Source organism: Sciurus carolinensis, chromosome 1 (assembly GCF_902686445.1).
Source record: "Sciurus carolinensis chromosome 1, mSciCar1.2, whole genome shotgun sequence".
NCBI classification, from domain to species: domain Eukaryota; kingdom Metazoa; phylum Chordata; class Mammalia; order Rodentia; family Sciuridae; genus Sciurus; species Sciurus carolinensis.
The window spans coordinates 201,387,377-201,402,813 of record NC_062213.1 but is presented as its reverse complement, the minus strand read 5'-3'; the positions used below and the strand labels follow the sequence as shown (position 1 = coordinate 201,402,813).

Genomic DNA, 15,437 nt, shown 5'->3' with positions numbered 1-15,437 from the left:
CTTTGGGAACTGCACTTAGAACAGGTGCCAAATTCACTTACTTCATACATCTTTGAGGAGGGATCGAGCTTTGCTGCCTGAGAAATGTGGCCCCGGTGCTCCAGCGAAGGCAGGAACTGCGGGAAGGAAGGGGGGGTCGTGGGAACTGCTGGGAGATGGCACGTGGACCCAGTCGGGGGCTCAGACAGGGCTGCGCTGGGGTCACCTTAGAAGGCCTGCATTCAAGAGTCCCAACTGGGACACTGGGGACAAGTGACACACTGGACTCAGGCTTCCCTCCCCAGAGACCCACTGCTTCTTTTCAGTGAGGCGCACATGGCCACGACTCACCATCCTAAATGGGTTTTCAAAGGACTCCATTATGTTCTGGGCTTTTTTCTGTGCAACTGTTAATGGACTCTTTCCATTTTCTTCAGTGCTAGGTTCCTACAGGGACAGACAAAACGCCAATCTCTTATAACCATGTCCACGTGTGACATCAGGATGCAAGCAAGAGAGTAAGAACGGCGAGGTTAATAACAGCAGTTAGTCCTTTAAGCCTTCCTGTGTACGAGGCCCCGTGCCTGTAAAAGCACCCAAGAGGCTGCAAAACTGATTTCTGAATCAGTGAATTCTTAGTGTCCCCACAACCTACGAGGCACCAAGTACCGCTCCCCTCTTGCAGCCTCTCACTGAGGCTTTGAGCGGCCATGCAAGTCTTCCAGAGACCTATGGCTAGCAGGGGCAGAACAAAGGTTTAACCTGACATCTGCCTGGCTGGAGAGCTTGAAGATGTTTTTTTCCCTGTGATGCTTGGGGATTGGACCCAGGGGTCCTCTACCACTGAGCCACATCTCTAGTCTTCTTTATTTTTTGAGACAAGATCTGGTTAAATTGCTGAGGCTGGCCTCGAACTTGTGATCCTCCTGCCTCAGCCTCCCCAGTCACTGTTGCTGGGATTACAGTTGTGCACCACCAGGCCTGGCTTGAGTCTTAACTGACACATAAAAGGTAATTATGGATCTTTATGGGAAATCAATGAAATTATGCAAAAGAATGATGCCTCCCTAAATCTGTGCTGTCCTTTTGCTTAATTTGGAGTTATGCTCCCTGTTCTGCAGAGTCCAGGGAGGTCACAGCCCCTTCTGACTAAACAGCACTTCCACGTCAAGCAGCCTGGAGTCCACGCTCATACAGCTGCTCCTGAGCCCCCGATGGCTCATGCTAGCCCTGTGGTCAGCTAAAGCTCCCAGACTATCCTCTCCTCTTTTGCAGTGCTGTGGACTAAACCCAGGGCTAAGCATGTGCTCTGCAACTGAGTGACATCCCAGCCTGACTCTGTTCCCATGAGCTGCCAAAGCAAGACCCCACCTAAATTCATGTAATTAGATTAAAAAAAAAAAAGTGAAGTTCAAGGTAGTACATTTTTTTTAAAATATTTTTTTCTTTAGTTGTCAGTGGACCTTTATTTTATTTATTTATACGTAGTGCTGAGAATGAAACCCAGTGCCTCACACATGCTAGGCAAGTGCTCTACCACTGAGTCACAACCCCAACCCCCAAGGTATTACACTTTGCAAGAGACGGCTCATCTTCTTGGCTTTGTCTGATGTTCTGGTATGAAGGGATGACTATAAATTTACTCCTGTAACCTGTGATACCACCCAGAGTTTTTGTCATTTGAACTTTATTAAGCTTGATTACTGTCTTTACCCAACAGATAAGATGCTTCCTTCTCTTAGTCTGTTCTGAAAATCACCGCGATCCCCGACTCCACCTGCTGTGTGCAGCCCCAGAGCTCCGCCTGCATGTTCCGCTTCTATCTCTGATTATCTGAACACTCACCCATCCTGACCAGCAAAGGCAATCAGTTTCCTTTTGTGAGGAACCTGGATCTCCAATCACTGGCAGAAACGAAAAGCCCAGGGGTGGGAGCCAGGAAAGCTCTGTCACAGCCCAACACGTTCTGGGAACAGGGCCCGCTCCCGGCGAGCCACACGGAGCCTCCAGAACAGAGTCCCTAACTGCCATGACCACTGCAGCCTCTTCTGGGGATAGGCAACAAGGTTCTGCCCACTCCACAGACCTGCACTGATGCCCCTCACTTCCTCCCAGGAGCCACAGCAAGACTGCTGGCCAAGTGTGCTCTTCCCCGAGAGACTCCATGCTGATTAAGCGGGGCAGCTGCTGCCTCTGCTGGGCATCGAGATGGACGGCCCAACTGGCTGTGTCTGAAAGCTCTGCGGCCGTCACCTCAGCCCTGCCCTGCCCCGCCCTGCCCCCGCTCGGCAGCTTTCCCTCCAGGGTTCACAGTGCGCTCACAACAGAAGCCCCCGCGTGTCCTGCCCACGACCTCCCTGGAGGGCTGTCTCCCCACTGCTGCAGTTTGGCACTAGCCTCAGGAATGGAGTCCTGGCAGACAGCCTGTTGGATAAGCCAGCTAACACCCACAAACCCACGTCACCTCAGCGGAGCTTCCTGTTACTCACATTAAACAATGTGACGACAGCTGTGGCGAGAAGGCATCTGGGATCCAGCAGGCTCTCCTCCTTTCCGTCAGTGAAGAGGTTCGACCATTTCTGAGCTGGCACAGATCCTATGGCATGGAAGTTGGCAAGGTCAGAGCCTGTGGGCTCTGAGGTAGGGCAGCTGAGCCTGCGCCAGCCCCACTCTTCGTGAGTCCAGAGGGTCTCTACTTACCAGCAGTTGGGGTGATTGGGTAGCCTTCTGGAGTGGCATGGGAACAGTCATGAGGTCCAAAGAGAACATTCTCCAACCTCTGCATCAGAACAAAACCAGCAGGCCGCATGTAAATCTTGCAAGCAGGCGCCAGGAGCTTCCGGGCAGCAGTGACGGTGCGGGCCTGTCAGGTCTGTGTACATGGACTCTGATGGCTGCCCCTGCCCCCACCACAGGGGAGACAGAGGAAGCAACACTCTACCTCGGCACTGGGCAGCGGCCCGCTCTTCTTCACTCCAGCTGCAGCTTCAGACTAAGGAGGAAAGACAGGGCAGCAGGGAAGGCTGCGTAAGCTGATGACACTCGTGCTTCCCCTGCAGACTTGGGCTTCCTGGGGATGCGAGTCTCAAGAGCCCAGTGCATCCCTTCGTCTCCCCCAGCGCTGGCTCTACAGTTGGCTGGTGCTCAGGAATTGTGGAACAGAAGAACAGAGCTCTATCACAATGGGGCACGGCAGGAAGGGTTCCAAAGAGCCTGGAAGAGCGTCTTCCCAATGTCAGGGGCTCCCGCTACCTGGACAAATGCAGAGCTAAGAAAGACATTTCTTTTCTTTCCTGAGGTGCTGGGGATGGAACCGAGGGCCTTGCACATGCTAAGCAACTGCTCGACCATGAGCTGCGGCCCCTGGAAGACACTTCAACACGACGAGTGCCAATGTGCCCTTGATCACATTCTTCTTTGATTTTGAATCTTTCTGGGTCAATTTTCTTTCAAAAAGTCACCACATGCTGCTATTTCTATTGAGCCAACACACTGAAAACTGTCTTGCTCTTACAAAACCAAGAAAACGCGTGCTGTTTTATGGAATGAGCTGCTGCCCAACCGCATAATGAAGGTAAAGCCAATGAAGACATTCAACCAAAACGAAACAAAGCTCAAACCCAGACACGCTGCCCTCTCCACAGGCCTTGCGTGCCTACACCTGCACATCGCCCCTTCCCGTGGATACCTGTGCTGACTTGCAGCGGCCACCTCACTTCCTCCGACTGTCTCTATGTTAGCCTCTCCTTCACACATCTGCTCTTTCTGAGCTTCTGTCCCGCTCTCTCCCTCTCTTTTATGCTGTGCTGAGGATGAAACCCAGAGCCTTGTGCACGCTAGGCAAGTGCTCTACCACCAAGCTCCACCCAGCCCCGAATGCCCACCCACTTCCACCTACGGGTCTCCTACCTTCCCTTTCACCTAGGTTTCAAACGCGGAGAAAGTGGTCTTGGATTCCACCTCCATTAGCCCCCAAATTCAACTGCTGTCTACATAACAGGTCTACATCCTTAGTGCTGAAGGAAGACCAGCGCCTGTTATGAAGTCCCTCCGAGCTTTCATTTGGCAACTCCTTTGCCCGTTCTCTCCATTCTGTGACCACCGCACACTCTCAGAGCACCATCGCTTCCCACCTGGGCCACTGCTGGGCTTCCAACATGAGCTCCCGTGCTGAGATCCCCACTCCACTGACAGATTAACTGCCTTACACAGCAGCTAATTAGCCCAGCCACTAGATGTTACTGGCTGTCAGATCAGCAAAGATAAGGTCATAAAATAATAAGGATGAACTTTAGCTCCTTTTTAATGTGTGTGATAGTGGGAAGAATTTTACCTTTTGACTATCATAAAGAAAATGTAGGGTCTGGCTTTGTTTGACTCAGTGGTAGAGCGCTTACCTGACATGTGTGAGGCCTGGGTTCGATCCTCAGAACCACATAAAAATAAATAAAATAAAGGTATTGTGTCCATTTGCAACTAAAAAATAGTATAAAAAATGTAGAGGCTGGGAGAGGAGTTCAGTGGTAGAGCACTTGTCTAGCATGTGTGAGATCCCAGGTGACCCCTAGAACTGCAAAAGAGGTAGCTAAGTCCAAGAAGACACACCCTCTTTACCCTCTTCCACGCGTTGGCCTGCTGGGGTGGGCTCCTTGAGCAGAGGAGCTTCTTACCTTGAGCAGGGGCATCTCTCTAGCCTGCTGGATTAAAAGGTGCATTTCATTGATCTGCTGTCGTACAAGAGGCGGTACTGGGTTGCAGCAAGCTATGATGCCCTGAGGTTCCCTGAAGACAAAGGAGAACACTCTCAATTCACTCTAGAAACAGTCCTTAATGGCTTCCCAATGAGAATGATGACTGGGCAAAGCCAGGGTCCGTGGCTACGCTGAAGACCACAGGAGGACAGCCAGGCCAGCTGCTTACACCAGGCCCTCTCCAGCCTGACTGCGTGTGGGGAGAGCTGGAGATAAGCAGCCTGTACTGCTGATTCTCAGTTCTGCAGCAGGTGAACAGTCTGTGGATTCTGATCCCTGCTTATACCTAAGTAACATCACAAAATGCTTAGAATCATGAGGTCTTCCAGGCACATGGTGCACACCTATAATCCCAGCAACTTGGGAGGCTGAGACTCTAAGCAACTTAGTGAGACCCTGTCAAAAATGCAAAATAAAAAAGACGGAATGTGGCTCAGTGGTAAAGCATTTCTAGGTTCAATCCTGGTACAAAAATATAAAATAAAAAAATAAAAAGTAAAATAATAAAATAAAACAGGATAAAATAAAATCATGAGGTCTCTTTGGTACCAGGGATTGAATCTAGTACTGATTAATGATTGAGCCTCATCCCCAGCCCTTTTTATGTTGCTTAGGGTCTTGCTAAGTTGCTGAGGCTGGCCTAGAAATTGTGATCCTCCTGCCTCAGTCTCTTGAGTAGCTGGGATTATAGGTGTATGCCACCACACTGGCCATGAGGGTTAGTTTGGGAGAAAGTACAGCTGAGAGAATCAGCTTTTTACTTCCTCTGTAAGTGGCTGTTATAGCTGCCAGAGACTCACACTAAATACAACATAAGACATGATTATTGAAATGTTCCAGTTTAGAAGTTTTAGTTCTTACATGGCAGATCTTGGGCAGAAATTCTCAATTTCTTGGACTTGCTACCTTCTGAACTTAATGCATTAATTTGAGTAGATAGCCTTGGATAAGAACAATCAAGAAAGCCTAATTTTGAAGGACATGCGAACTACTGAGACAGTCAGAACACATTCAAAAGCCCAGACTCACTTAGGCAACTCTTCAGCTATCTTCAGCATCATGTGGTTCGGCAGGACGTATCTGGAACAGAACACACACGGTAACATTAAAATTCAACTAGTAAGCTCCATTTGATGCTGGGGATGTGCCTCAGGAGTGGAGTGCTTGCCCAGCATGTGCAAGGTTCTGGGTTTGATCCGTAGTGCTGCAAAACAAACAAACACACAAAAAACAGAAACGCAGGGGCAATAACCAGTCTTCATAGTGGAAGGAAAAAAAAAAAAAAGTGCCAGGTGGGTGTGGAGGCTCATGTCCACCAGCCCAGAGGTCCGGGAAGCTGAAGCAGGGCGACTGCAAGGCCACCTGGGCAACCTGGCGAGACCTTGTCTCAAAAGAATAAAGAGGGCCGTGGACCTAGCTCAGTGTTGTGGAGTGCTCCTGGGTCCCATCCCAGGACTGCAAAAAAAAGCCCCTATTTCCTGTCGTCAGACCTGCTCAGTCTAGAAGCAAGGATTAAAGGCATCTCGAGTCCCTTACCCGTAGCTTTCATCCTCCCTGCGAGCTGTTTTATCCCTCCAGGCAAACAGCAGCTGGAAGGCTGTCAACTGCTGCGAGTTGAGATGCTTCTTTTGCTTCCGATACAGTTCAAGGTAGGACTCGTCAGTGAAGATAGGTTTGACAAATTTCTGCAGAATGTTAAATATTCAAGATCAATGGACTGAAAATTGTGCCCTGGGCTCTGGAAAATGTTTGACTCTTGTCATGGACATGAAGAACAGAAGTGAGAAGAACTAGATCCTAATCAGAGACGCGTGCTGAGTGCGGGGCCCATGTGGCTCCTGTGAGGCCGTACCTTGAGGCAGAGGTCGCGGCTCCGCTGCCACACCACCTGTAGCTGGGTGGGCTGGTCACCACCGCGCTCCCACAGCTCGAGCCTCATTCTGTCGTAGATGTAGAGCAGGTAGTGGGTGTCGTCCCGGGCGTAGCTGAGCATTTCCTCAGGCAGGGGGCTAGAATTGGAACGCAGCACGGTTCTGCTGACTGCCCCACGGTTGGCTGCCCACCCTGTCCACTCGGGAGGCCAGGACTTTCTCAGCCCTTCAAGACTGGCTTCGGTCTTTCATAGTCAATGATTACGGTCATACAAACATTTCTTTTCTTTTCTTTCTTTTTTCTTTTTTGGTACTAGGGATTGAACCTGGGGACACGTAACCACTGAGTCACATGCCCAGTCATTTTTATGTATTTTATTTAGAGACAGGGTCTCACTAAGTTGTTTAGGGTCTAATTGCTGAGGTTGGCTTGGAACTTGTGACCCTCCTGCCTCAGCCTCCTGAGCCACTGGATTGAAGTCGTGTGCCTCCATGCCTGGCTTCATTTTCTTCATTTTAATGTGACAAACCATTACTTTCACAGACCACTGGGTGGAAAGGGAGGCAGCCCTAAGACCCTCCAGCTGTCTGTTCTCCTGAACCCTGAACCTCATATTCTTTTTAGGGAATCTTTTTTTTTTTTGCACTGGGGATTGAACCCAGGGGCACTTAACCAGAGAGCAGAGTTGTAGAAAAGGGAGGCTGGCACTGGTCAATACTGACAAGGCATGTTTTCAATCACTACTTCCAGGAAGCAGAATGTAACAGAATCAACCTGATATAAACTCCACATTTCCATCAAAAAATTTCCTATTACTTTTGTGCTGCAGAAAACACCCACGAGAAGTATAATAAATTCATCTTAAAAAAAGCAACAACCTAAACGTGCTCTTCTTGGCAAGAGGTCAGCAGACCCCAGGCCTCGCTCTGCCCCCCCACTTCCCTGTCAGGTACAAACTAACCGGATCCTCCAGTCAGCTAGCTGGTACTGCTTGTTGGACTCCACGCTGCAGTAGAGTTTCAGCAGATGATCGAGCGAGTGCCTGCCCAGGTTAAGGAGGCGCGCTGCCTGGTGGGTATCAAACATGTTCACTACGTACAGCCCGAAGTCTTTCTGTAGCCACTCTATGTCAGAATCGGCGCCATGGAAGACCTGAAAACAAAACCAACGCCATGTGGTACACCAGCAGAAGGCCCCATCTCTGAAGGTAAAGTGCCTCGAGGCCATCAGCACCCTGGGATGGGAGGCCCGCCTGGAGATTACAATGCATGTGGTTTTAATCTGGAGAGCAGCCTTCGTCTGTACTCCTATTATACAATGTTACAGGTTGAAGCAGCTCTATGGGCTCTAAGTCCTTAAGTCTGCATGATCCTGATGGAACAGGCTCTTGGCTGTAGCCACTAACATGACTTGCTGTGGCTCCGGGTGGCAGTGAGCTAGAGACAAGCAGTTAGCATGTGCGGGGGAGATGAGACGATTTCTTATAACTGTTTGCTCTAGGTGAAAGACTGTAACCCTGCTTCGCACGCTGGAGAGGGCTGGCTGACCTTAACGATAGCCGGGTCTGTGAGGCTCTCGTTGAGGATGTACATGTCGCTGCGAAGCTCCAGGGTGTCCACGATGAAGTCTTCCATTCGGGTGGAAATCTGCATCAGGCAGGTGAGTCCTAGGAAGCTCCTGTAAGAGTGATGCTAAGGCGCAGAGAGAGGGGACAGGAGGATGGTATCACTTGCCTTTCCTTTACCAACTGTTTTATCTATTTGTTTATTTTTGGTGCTGAGGACTGAACCCAGGACCTTGTGCATGCTAATAAGCATGTGCTCTATCACTGAGCTATGCCCCTAGACCCTTCTTCACCAACTCTGAAGTCAGTTATAGAGCAGTCATGTTTAATTTTTGGCAAAAAAAACTTCAGTAAAATTAGTGCTAATTTCTAATTTTTCAAGTAGGTGAATTCCCAGAAAATGTAAAAATTTCACTCAAGAAAATGATAAGATACCTCTAAGTCTACAGCAAATTCTTGACAATTCAAGAGTTTTTCGTTGAGTTCCACAAGTTTGTCCAGGGAGGATACAAAATGGCAGGGTGTTTCTTCTACAGGTCTGTATAACTGGGGCAAGTACAGCGAGAAAAAGAAAGGAGTATTAAAAACCATCTTCACTAAATACAAAATAAATCATGAGTTCAAGAAGTGGCCTCAAGTTGCAATTTCCTACTTCAAAGATATTAAGGAAAATCAAAATTAAATCAAATAATCTGCTTTGATTCTTCTTCCCAGGCTCCTCCGACACCACCCCACCACTAAGACTGGGCACTAACCTGGGGCCGTGGCTTCTCAAGCACTGAATCTGGGGGGGTGAAGTGATCCAGCTCATACTGATAAGGATGTGCAAACCTGGATCAATAAACAAAAAGAGACCTTGCGATTAGTTCCATAAGCTGAGGAAAACAGCTCGGATCCAACATGAGAACACGAGTGGGAGCCAAGCACTGGGAAAACGCCTTCCCAGCGCAGAAGCACCACCGGTGCAGCGATGACTCATGAGCACCAAGTAAACACCGCCATGTGTGATGGTGTCACCACAGGACAACCAGTCCATCTGCTCCTTCAGAGAGCTAAAGAACCATGCGACTTGACCAGCACGTGAGTACTTATGTGCAAAATGCTGGATGGCTGGTATTGTGGATGACACAACAATGGAAAGTATATGATTCCTTATGGTTTGGAAAAACAAGTTGATGAAGTTAGAGAGTGAGATGAATATTTTGGTTGACCATGAGCTAAATGTTGTTTTCCCCCCTTCTTCTCCCATGTAATTGCATAAACACCCCAAGTCTGAGGTCAGTTCTGGAGGGCAGAGTCACCTTTCACTCCCTCTATTTCTCCAGCACTAGGTTCAGGCCTCACAGTGCAGAGGTGGGGCAAGGAATGAATGTAACAGGCGCTGGCTGTATGTGAGAAAGAAGCCAACACCAACCAAGTTTTTATCATCTCTTCATTATGACAAAGTCCATATGTCTCTCTCTCTCTCGCTCTCTCTCTCTCTCTCTCTCTCTGGGATCTTGCTACGTTGCCCAGGCTGGTTTCAAGCTCATGGACTCAAGTGATCCTCTCACCTCAGCCTACCAAGTAGCTGGGACTATGGATGTGCTCCTACTTGATGTGTTTCTGATGCTGAGGACAACCCAGGGCCTCACACATGCTAGGCACACACTGCCACTAAGCAGCATTCTCACCCACTCGTCTACTGTAAGTGAAGTTTTCCCAAGATGCTAACACTGCCAGTGAACAACCCCTTACCTTGCTGACAATAGGGAGCCTCACCTTAAGGTGAGTTCCCACCTGAAAAGGTAATGTAGCATGGGGGAAAGGCAACCTAAAGAAAATGGGGGTTTAGAGTACCTGGGAGCCAGAGTACCTGCCACCTCTTGGTTCCTGGTGAGGGTTTTCTGGGACAGTCTAAGAATAAGGCAAAATGACCCGTTTCTCAGATTTTTTCACATATACATTTCATAAAAGTGAAACCAAGTGAAAATGTGGCAAAAATGTGAGTGGAAGGCCTAGACACGGCAAACACTTACATGTCCTGCTCAACCTGCTGTGTTCGCTGCTGATGGATGAAATCCGCCAGGGCAGGGGGGACATCCAAGTCCTCAGGACGGTCCTGTGGGCGTTCCCGCCTTTCTTTAGAAAGAGCTGGAGACCCAAGCAGTGACAAATACACCATCACAAAGGGACACACACTTTTATGTCTTTTCTAGCTTTCCGGGTATCACTGGCTCCCTTTCAAGAAAGGAAGGAGGCAGAGAGGTCTTCACCCCTTTGTTGGCTTTGGCTTGAGACGGAAGGGAAAGACTCACCTGGGGCAGCACTGCAGTACTCACCTGGAGGGAGTGGTTTCTGAGCATTGGGCTTGACGAAGATCTTAGGAAGAAACGGAGTGTTGGAATTGTCAATCTTCTCTCGAAACTTGAGTTGAGGCCGGATAATGTTTTTTGCGTGAAGTAACCGGAAAGTTTCAGATTTTGCTTTTCTGCCATATTCTCCTGCCTGTGATCAATGCACACAAATGTCCTATGCCACAGCAGCCTGATGAGTTAGAAAAGCACACTATATCCAGGCATGGTGGTGCACACCTAAAATGCCAGTGCCTTGGGAGGCGATCCTGAGGGGAGCACAAGTTCAAGCTAGCCTCGGCAACTAAGTAAAATCCTGTCTTACAATTTTAATAAAAAATAAAGAGGGCTGGGGTGCAGTTCAGTGGTAGTACATACCCTGCCTTCAATCTCTAGTACCACATACACACACACAAAAATACAAGAACATTTTCAGAACGTCTCATTTAATTTAGAATGTGCATGGGAGACTAGGGGTGCAAAGTGGAAAAGGGGTGTACTTATGAGAACAAGTGAAAGCAGGCAGTGGCCAGCTCTGCCCAGTAAGTCAGACAGAAGTACACAGTAGAAGGGGCAACAGCCCTGTGGTAGGGCTGCCAGTAGGGCCTCATCACACTGAAAAGACACCTCACCTTCCGGTTCCAGCTGGACACTATTGTTTTGGGGACCTGCAATCCTGCAGGGAGGACAGGTTGCTGATGCTTATTCACACCTGATGCTTCATCTAGCAAAATGCCCTAAAAGCAAATGAGGTATTAGGTTAGTATTTTCCTTTTTAGGTTAGCAAAGTTAATTCCCTGACATTTTAAAGAAATATATTTGTAGAATTATATGTGAGAAAATATGTACATGCCATTACATATCAACGCACATATGAAAACATTATATTCAATAAGTATATGCAGTTTTCATTTGTCAATTAAAAAATAACTTTTTTGTTTTGTTTTTTGTTTTTCCACAATGCACACCTATAATCCAAGCAAACTGGGAGGCTTAGGCAAGAGGATCACAAGCTTGAGGACAGCCTCAGCAACTTAGTGAGACCCTGTCTCAAAATAAAAAGTAAAAGAGGTTGATAACGTAGCTCAGTGGTACAGTTGGGGATGTGGTTCAGAAGGAGAGTACCTGCCTTACACCCTATATGCATGCACACATGTGAAGACACACACAAAAGTGTGCATCACTGTCTGAGGGGATGATTAAGGAGTTACACCAAGCAACTGAAGCATTAACGTTCACAGACAGGTAAGGCAGTAATCACTCACTCCTGACCTATGACTGACCCTCTATGGCTACGAACTGGGCTAAAATTTCAAATATGATTTCACAATGTGAGTGGCCACTAAAATAAAGACAGAAGACTGTCTGTTAAATAGAGAAGTGCAGGGGCTGAGGGTGTAGCTCAGTGGTACAGCACTTGCCTAGCATGCACACGACCCTGGGTTTTGTTCCCAGTACAGGGCAGTGGCAAGTGACAGGAGTACGGTAGTTAGAATGAGAATGGAGGCAGCCTGTCTAGTGTGCACAGTCAAAGCAGGTGTGGAATATCAGACCGTGTGCTACTAACAGAAATGCACCTCAGTGACAAGATGATAGTACGGCAGGCCCTGAAGTCATAAACGTGAGAATCCTCTAAAAGGTGTATGGGGATTTAGGCTAGGGAAGAGATGACCTCGTGGGACAGGAGAGCAGGATGTCAGTATCTTCAGGAGCATCACTTGTTGAAGGTTAGACTTATTTTGGATGATCTCTGACTATTTCTGTAAATAATGTTCTCCCGTGGATTTTGGAATAAATTGATAGTGACCAAGATAGATATGAATCTCCTTCCAATTCAGTAGGTTGGGGTGTTTAGTAGATTGTGAAAAACAATAAATATGAACTAAATTTTGGCTGGGCTGGTACAGAGGCTTCCTCTTTTGTAATACAAACAGGCTTTGCAAATCGGGAAAAGTAGATTCATAGACACTTAAAAAAAAGGAGGCTTTCATAGGGAGTGATTTTCTTTTTTTTTAAGGACAGTGATATTTTGAAGACAACTGTCCCTACTTTTGAGGAAAAGATGCCAATTATGAGGAGAAGTTATTACCTGTACAAAATGCTAAACTCACTTCCTTTTCATTTTCTAAGTTGTCTGGGGTTCTCCTTGTTTTAATAAAAATGCTCTTCATTTGTCAGCGAAGTGTCTGCTGAAGTACTCACCACTCTCTCCAGAATCACATCATTGGTGTCAACTAATAAGTCAAACTTGTCCTCCAGCTCAGTCACCTTGCTTCGATCCTTAATGTTGCTGCGACACCCATGGTACTGCATCACCCGACTCATGCTAAGGAAAGGAAACTCAGTCAGTCTCTGCATCCGTATCTCATGATTCGAAGGGAGACATTTATCTCAAAGTTTCTTATACGAGATACTATATTAATAATGTATGTTCATTGTTTTAACATGGTAAATCTGAGTTTTTCTAATTTTGTCATACAACAGTTAAACAAAATTAATATTTGTGTACTATCTGTCCTAATACACTTATTTTCAAGTTCTGCCACTGATCCAGGAGTGAACTGTCAAAACCCAGAAGAGAAGGCACGTTTAAAATATGGATCTTCATTCACTTAGCAAGTCGCTTTCTGAAGATCTGCTATATACAAAAAGATTTGCTGCCTAAAATTACAAAAGTTGATATATTTTTTAAAAATTAAACTAAACTGCGTGCAGTGGCACATGCCTGTAATCCCAGCTACTCATGCGTCTGAGGCAGGAGGATTACAAGTTCAAGGCCAGCCTATGCAACTCAGTAACATCCTATCTCAAAATAAAATAAAATTAAAAAAACAGGTTGGCAGTGGAGTTCAGTGGTAAAGCATCTGCCTGGCATGCATAAGGCCTGGGTTCAATCTCTAGCACCACACACAAAAAAAGTCAAACTAAAGATTTGTCAAGTAATATTTCCCTAATGAAAATATACTATGTCACTTTCACATTTTATCATTCTTTATAGTGCAGACAATTATGACTGAGGAGAAACATTTCAGAAAAAATTATCTACCTGTTTGTTTTCATTTCCTTCATTAATACAAGAAAATACATAGTACTCACCATTGAAGCAACCTGTCTCCCTGTGTTTCACAAAATGCCTGGAAGCCAGGAAAACTTCGGTAAAAATCATACTCATCACCAAACTGTGGTAGGCCTCCAGATGCCTTGGTGACTGCCACCACTGATCCAAGAGCGAACTGTCAAGACCCAGAAGAGATGGCACATTTAAAAGCTGGATCCTCATTTACTAAGCAAGTCGCCTTTTGAAGATCTGCTATATACAGCATATTGTACTAGATGCTAAAGAGAGGCTACAGGTATCCAAACTCATCTATATGATGAAGAACTCAGTGCCACTCTCCCCCAAGCCCAAGCCCTCTGCTGGGCCCTGAGAATTCAATGGCGAGCACGGAACCCAGTTTGGAGCCAACGTTCTTGAGAGAGTGGGGAGTGACAAAACACACACACATACAGGGGCTGGGATGTGGCTCAGGGGTAGAGAGTCTGTATAGCACATGTGAGGCCTGGGGTTCAATCCCCTGCACTACAAAAACAAAACAAAACTACACAAAACCATAAAAAGTCATGTGTCCCTCTGCATCGTTAGGTGATTTCACCATCACAGGGACAGAGTATACACAAACTAAGACGGCTGTCAGTCTACATAATCTTATATGTAGACTCGTGTTGACCAGACAATAAACTAATATTTAAAATGGTCTAGGTTTGAATCTTGACTCCACCACCTATGACTTGTGATTTTGGTTAAGTTATTTTATTTATCTGGACCTTGGTTTCCTCCTCAGAAAAATGGGCATAATAAAAGTGTCTACCCCACAAGTTGTTGTGAGGATTAAATGGGTTAATAACATCACCTTCCACAGTACCTGCACATGAATGCTATTACTATGACCCAATTCAAATCCATGTGCTCTCTACAAGAAGTTACTGTGCATTTGTGCTTTTGTATTGATGAACATCTAAAACCAATACAAGCATACTCTAGATATGCTGGGTGACCCATTTATAACAAGCTGGCTCAGTTACTACCAAGTAGCTCTCTATTTAAATTCTTAGGTAATGAGAAAGGACCTTTGACAGGAGGGTTGAGCATGTGTAGGACAAATGTCAGCATTCTGAGTTTTGTGAATAAACGTCTCCCTCTGACCAAAAAATGAGAAAGGAGGTGGGGAACTAAGCCGTGGTGTGGAATGCGGTGTGGAATGAATGCTAGGGCAACCAGGGCCACACTTAGCGGTTCAGGGACTCTTCGGGGCCAGGTCAACGATGGACAGTACTGGAAGTTAGGCCCAACGGGAGTGCAGTTTCCAGGAACCGGTAACGCAAACCTCAATGATTTGGCTGCACGGCTCCGGGGGCCATCGGTAAGCTTAAGGCGGTCAGGTCTGCCCCATTCGAGCCGCCCTACGGATGACCCAAGCGAACGCTGCGTCCCCACCGGACAATGCCGACAATGCCGCCTCGGCCCCCGGGGCAAGGATGCTCCGGGGCGTTTCGCCCAGGGCCGGGGTGGCCAGGACGGCACTCGGGCAGGAGGGCTCCGCGGCGGGGCGGGCAGCGCGGCGCGGCCGAGCCCGGGGAGCCGGCCGGGGCCCAGGCGGCGCACCGCGAGCGCGTCCCCGTCGGCTCCGCTGCGGCGCGCGGTCGTCCCCCGGGCCCCGGCCCGCTCCCTCCCCGGCCAGGCCGCGCGGCCGCCGGAGCCCCCGAGGCCCCGCGAACCCACCTTCACGAAGCTGTCCGCGTCGGGGAATCCCGGCAGCACCATGTCGCCGTCGGGCTGCGTGGCGCTGGTGGCTGACGGGGACTTGGGCTCCCGGGGACTGGGGGGCGCCATCTTCCCGGGCCACACGGCTCTTCTCGCGAGAGTGGCCGCCGACGCGC

General features: G+C 48.0%; 1 protein-coding gene across 3 annotated transcripts in view; it reads right to left on the bottom strand.

Annotated features, from left to right (window-relative positions):
* The window catches only part of Exosc10 (exosome component 10), a 22,341-nt gene extending 6,904 nt beyond the window's left edge, over positions 1 to 15,437 (bottom strand). For all 3 annotated transcript variants that reach the window (XM_047562851.1, XM_047562860.1, XM_047562868.1), the window contains exons 1-19: positions 15,280 to 15,437; positions 13,596 to 13,732; positions 12,702 to 12,825; positions 11,132 to 11,236; positions 10,488 to 10,653; positions 10,185 to 10,299; positions 8,922 to 8,997; positions 8,602 to 8,712; positions 8,150 to 8,293; positions 7,564 to 7,754; positions 6,583 to 6,739; positions 6,267 to 6,415; positions 5,760 to 5,810; positions 4,650 to 4,761; positions 2,921 to 2,971; positions 2,680 to 2,758; positions 2,469 to 2,575; positions 331 to 426; positions 42 to 116 (exon numbers count right to left, since the gene is read on the bottom strand). In XM_047562851.1, the coding sequence (XP_047418807.1) occupies positions 42 to 116; positions 331 to 426; positions 2,469 to 2,575; positions 2,680 to 2,758; positions 2,921 to 2,971; positions 4,650 to 4,761; positions 5,760 to 5,810; positions 6,267 to 6,415; positions 6,583 to 6,739; positions 7,564 to 7,754; positions 8,150 to 8,293; positions 8,602 to 8,712; positions 8,922 to 8,997; positions 10,185 to 10,299; positions 10,488 to 10,653; positions 11,132 to 11,236; positions 12,702 to 12,825; positions 13,596 to 13,732; positions 15,280 to 15,390 (2,157 nt within the window). In that variant the 5' untranslated portion in view covers positions 15,391 to 15,437. The remainder of the gene's footprint in view (positions 1 to 41; positions 117 to 330; positions 427 to 2,468; positions 2,576 to 2,679; positions 2,759 to 2,920; positions 2,972 to 4,649; positions 4,762 to 5,759; positions 5,811 to 6,266; positions 6,416 to 6,582; positions 6,740 to 7,563; positions 7,755 to 8,149; positions 8,294 to 8,601; positions 8,713 to 8,921; positions 8,998 to 10,184; positions 10,300 to 10,487; positions 10,654 to 11,131; positions 11,237 to 12,701; positions 12,826 to 13,595; positions 13,733 to 15,279) is intronic.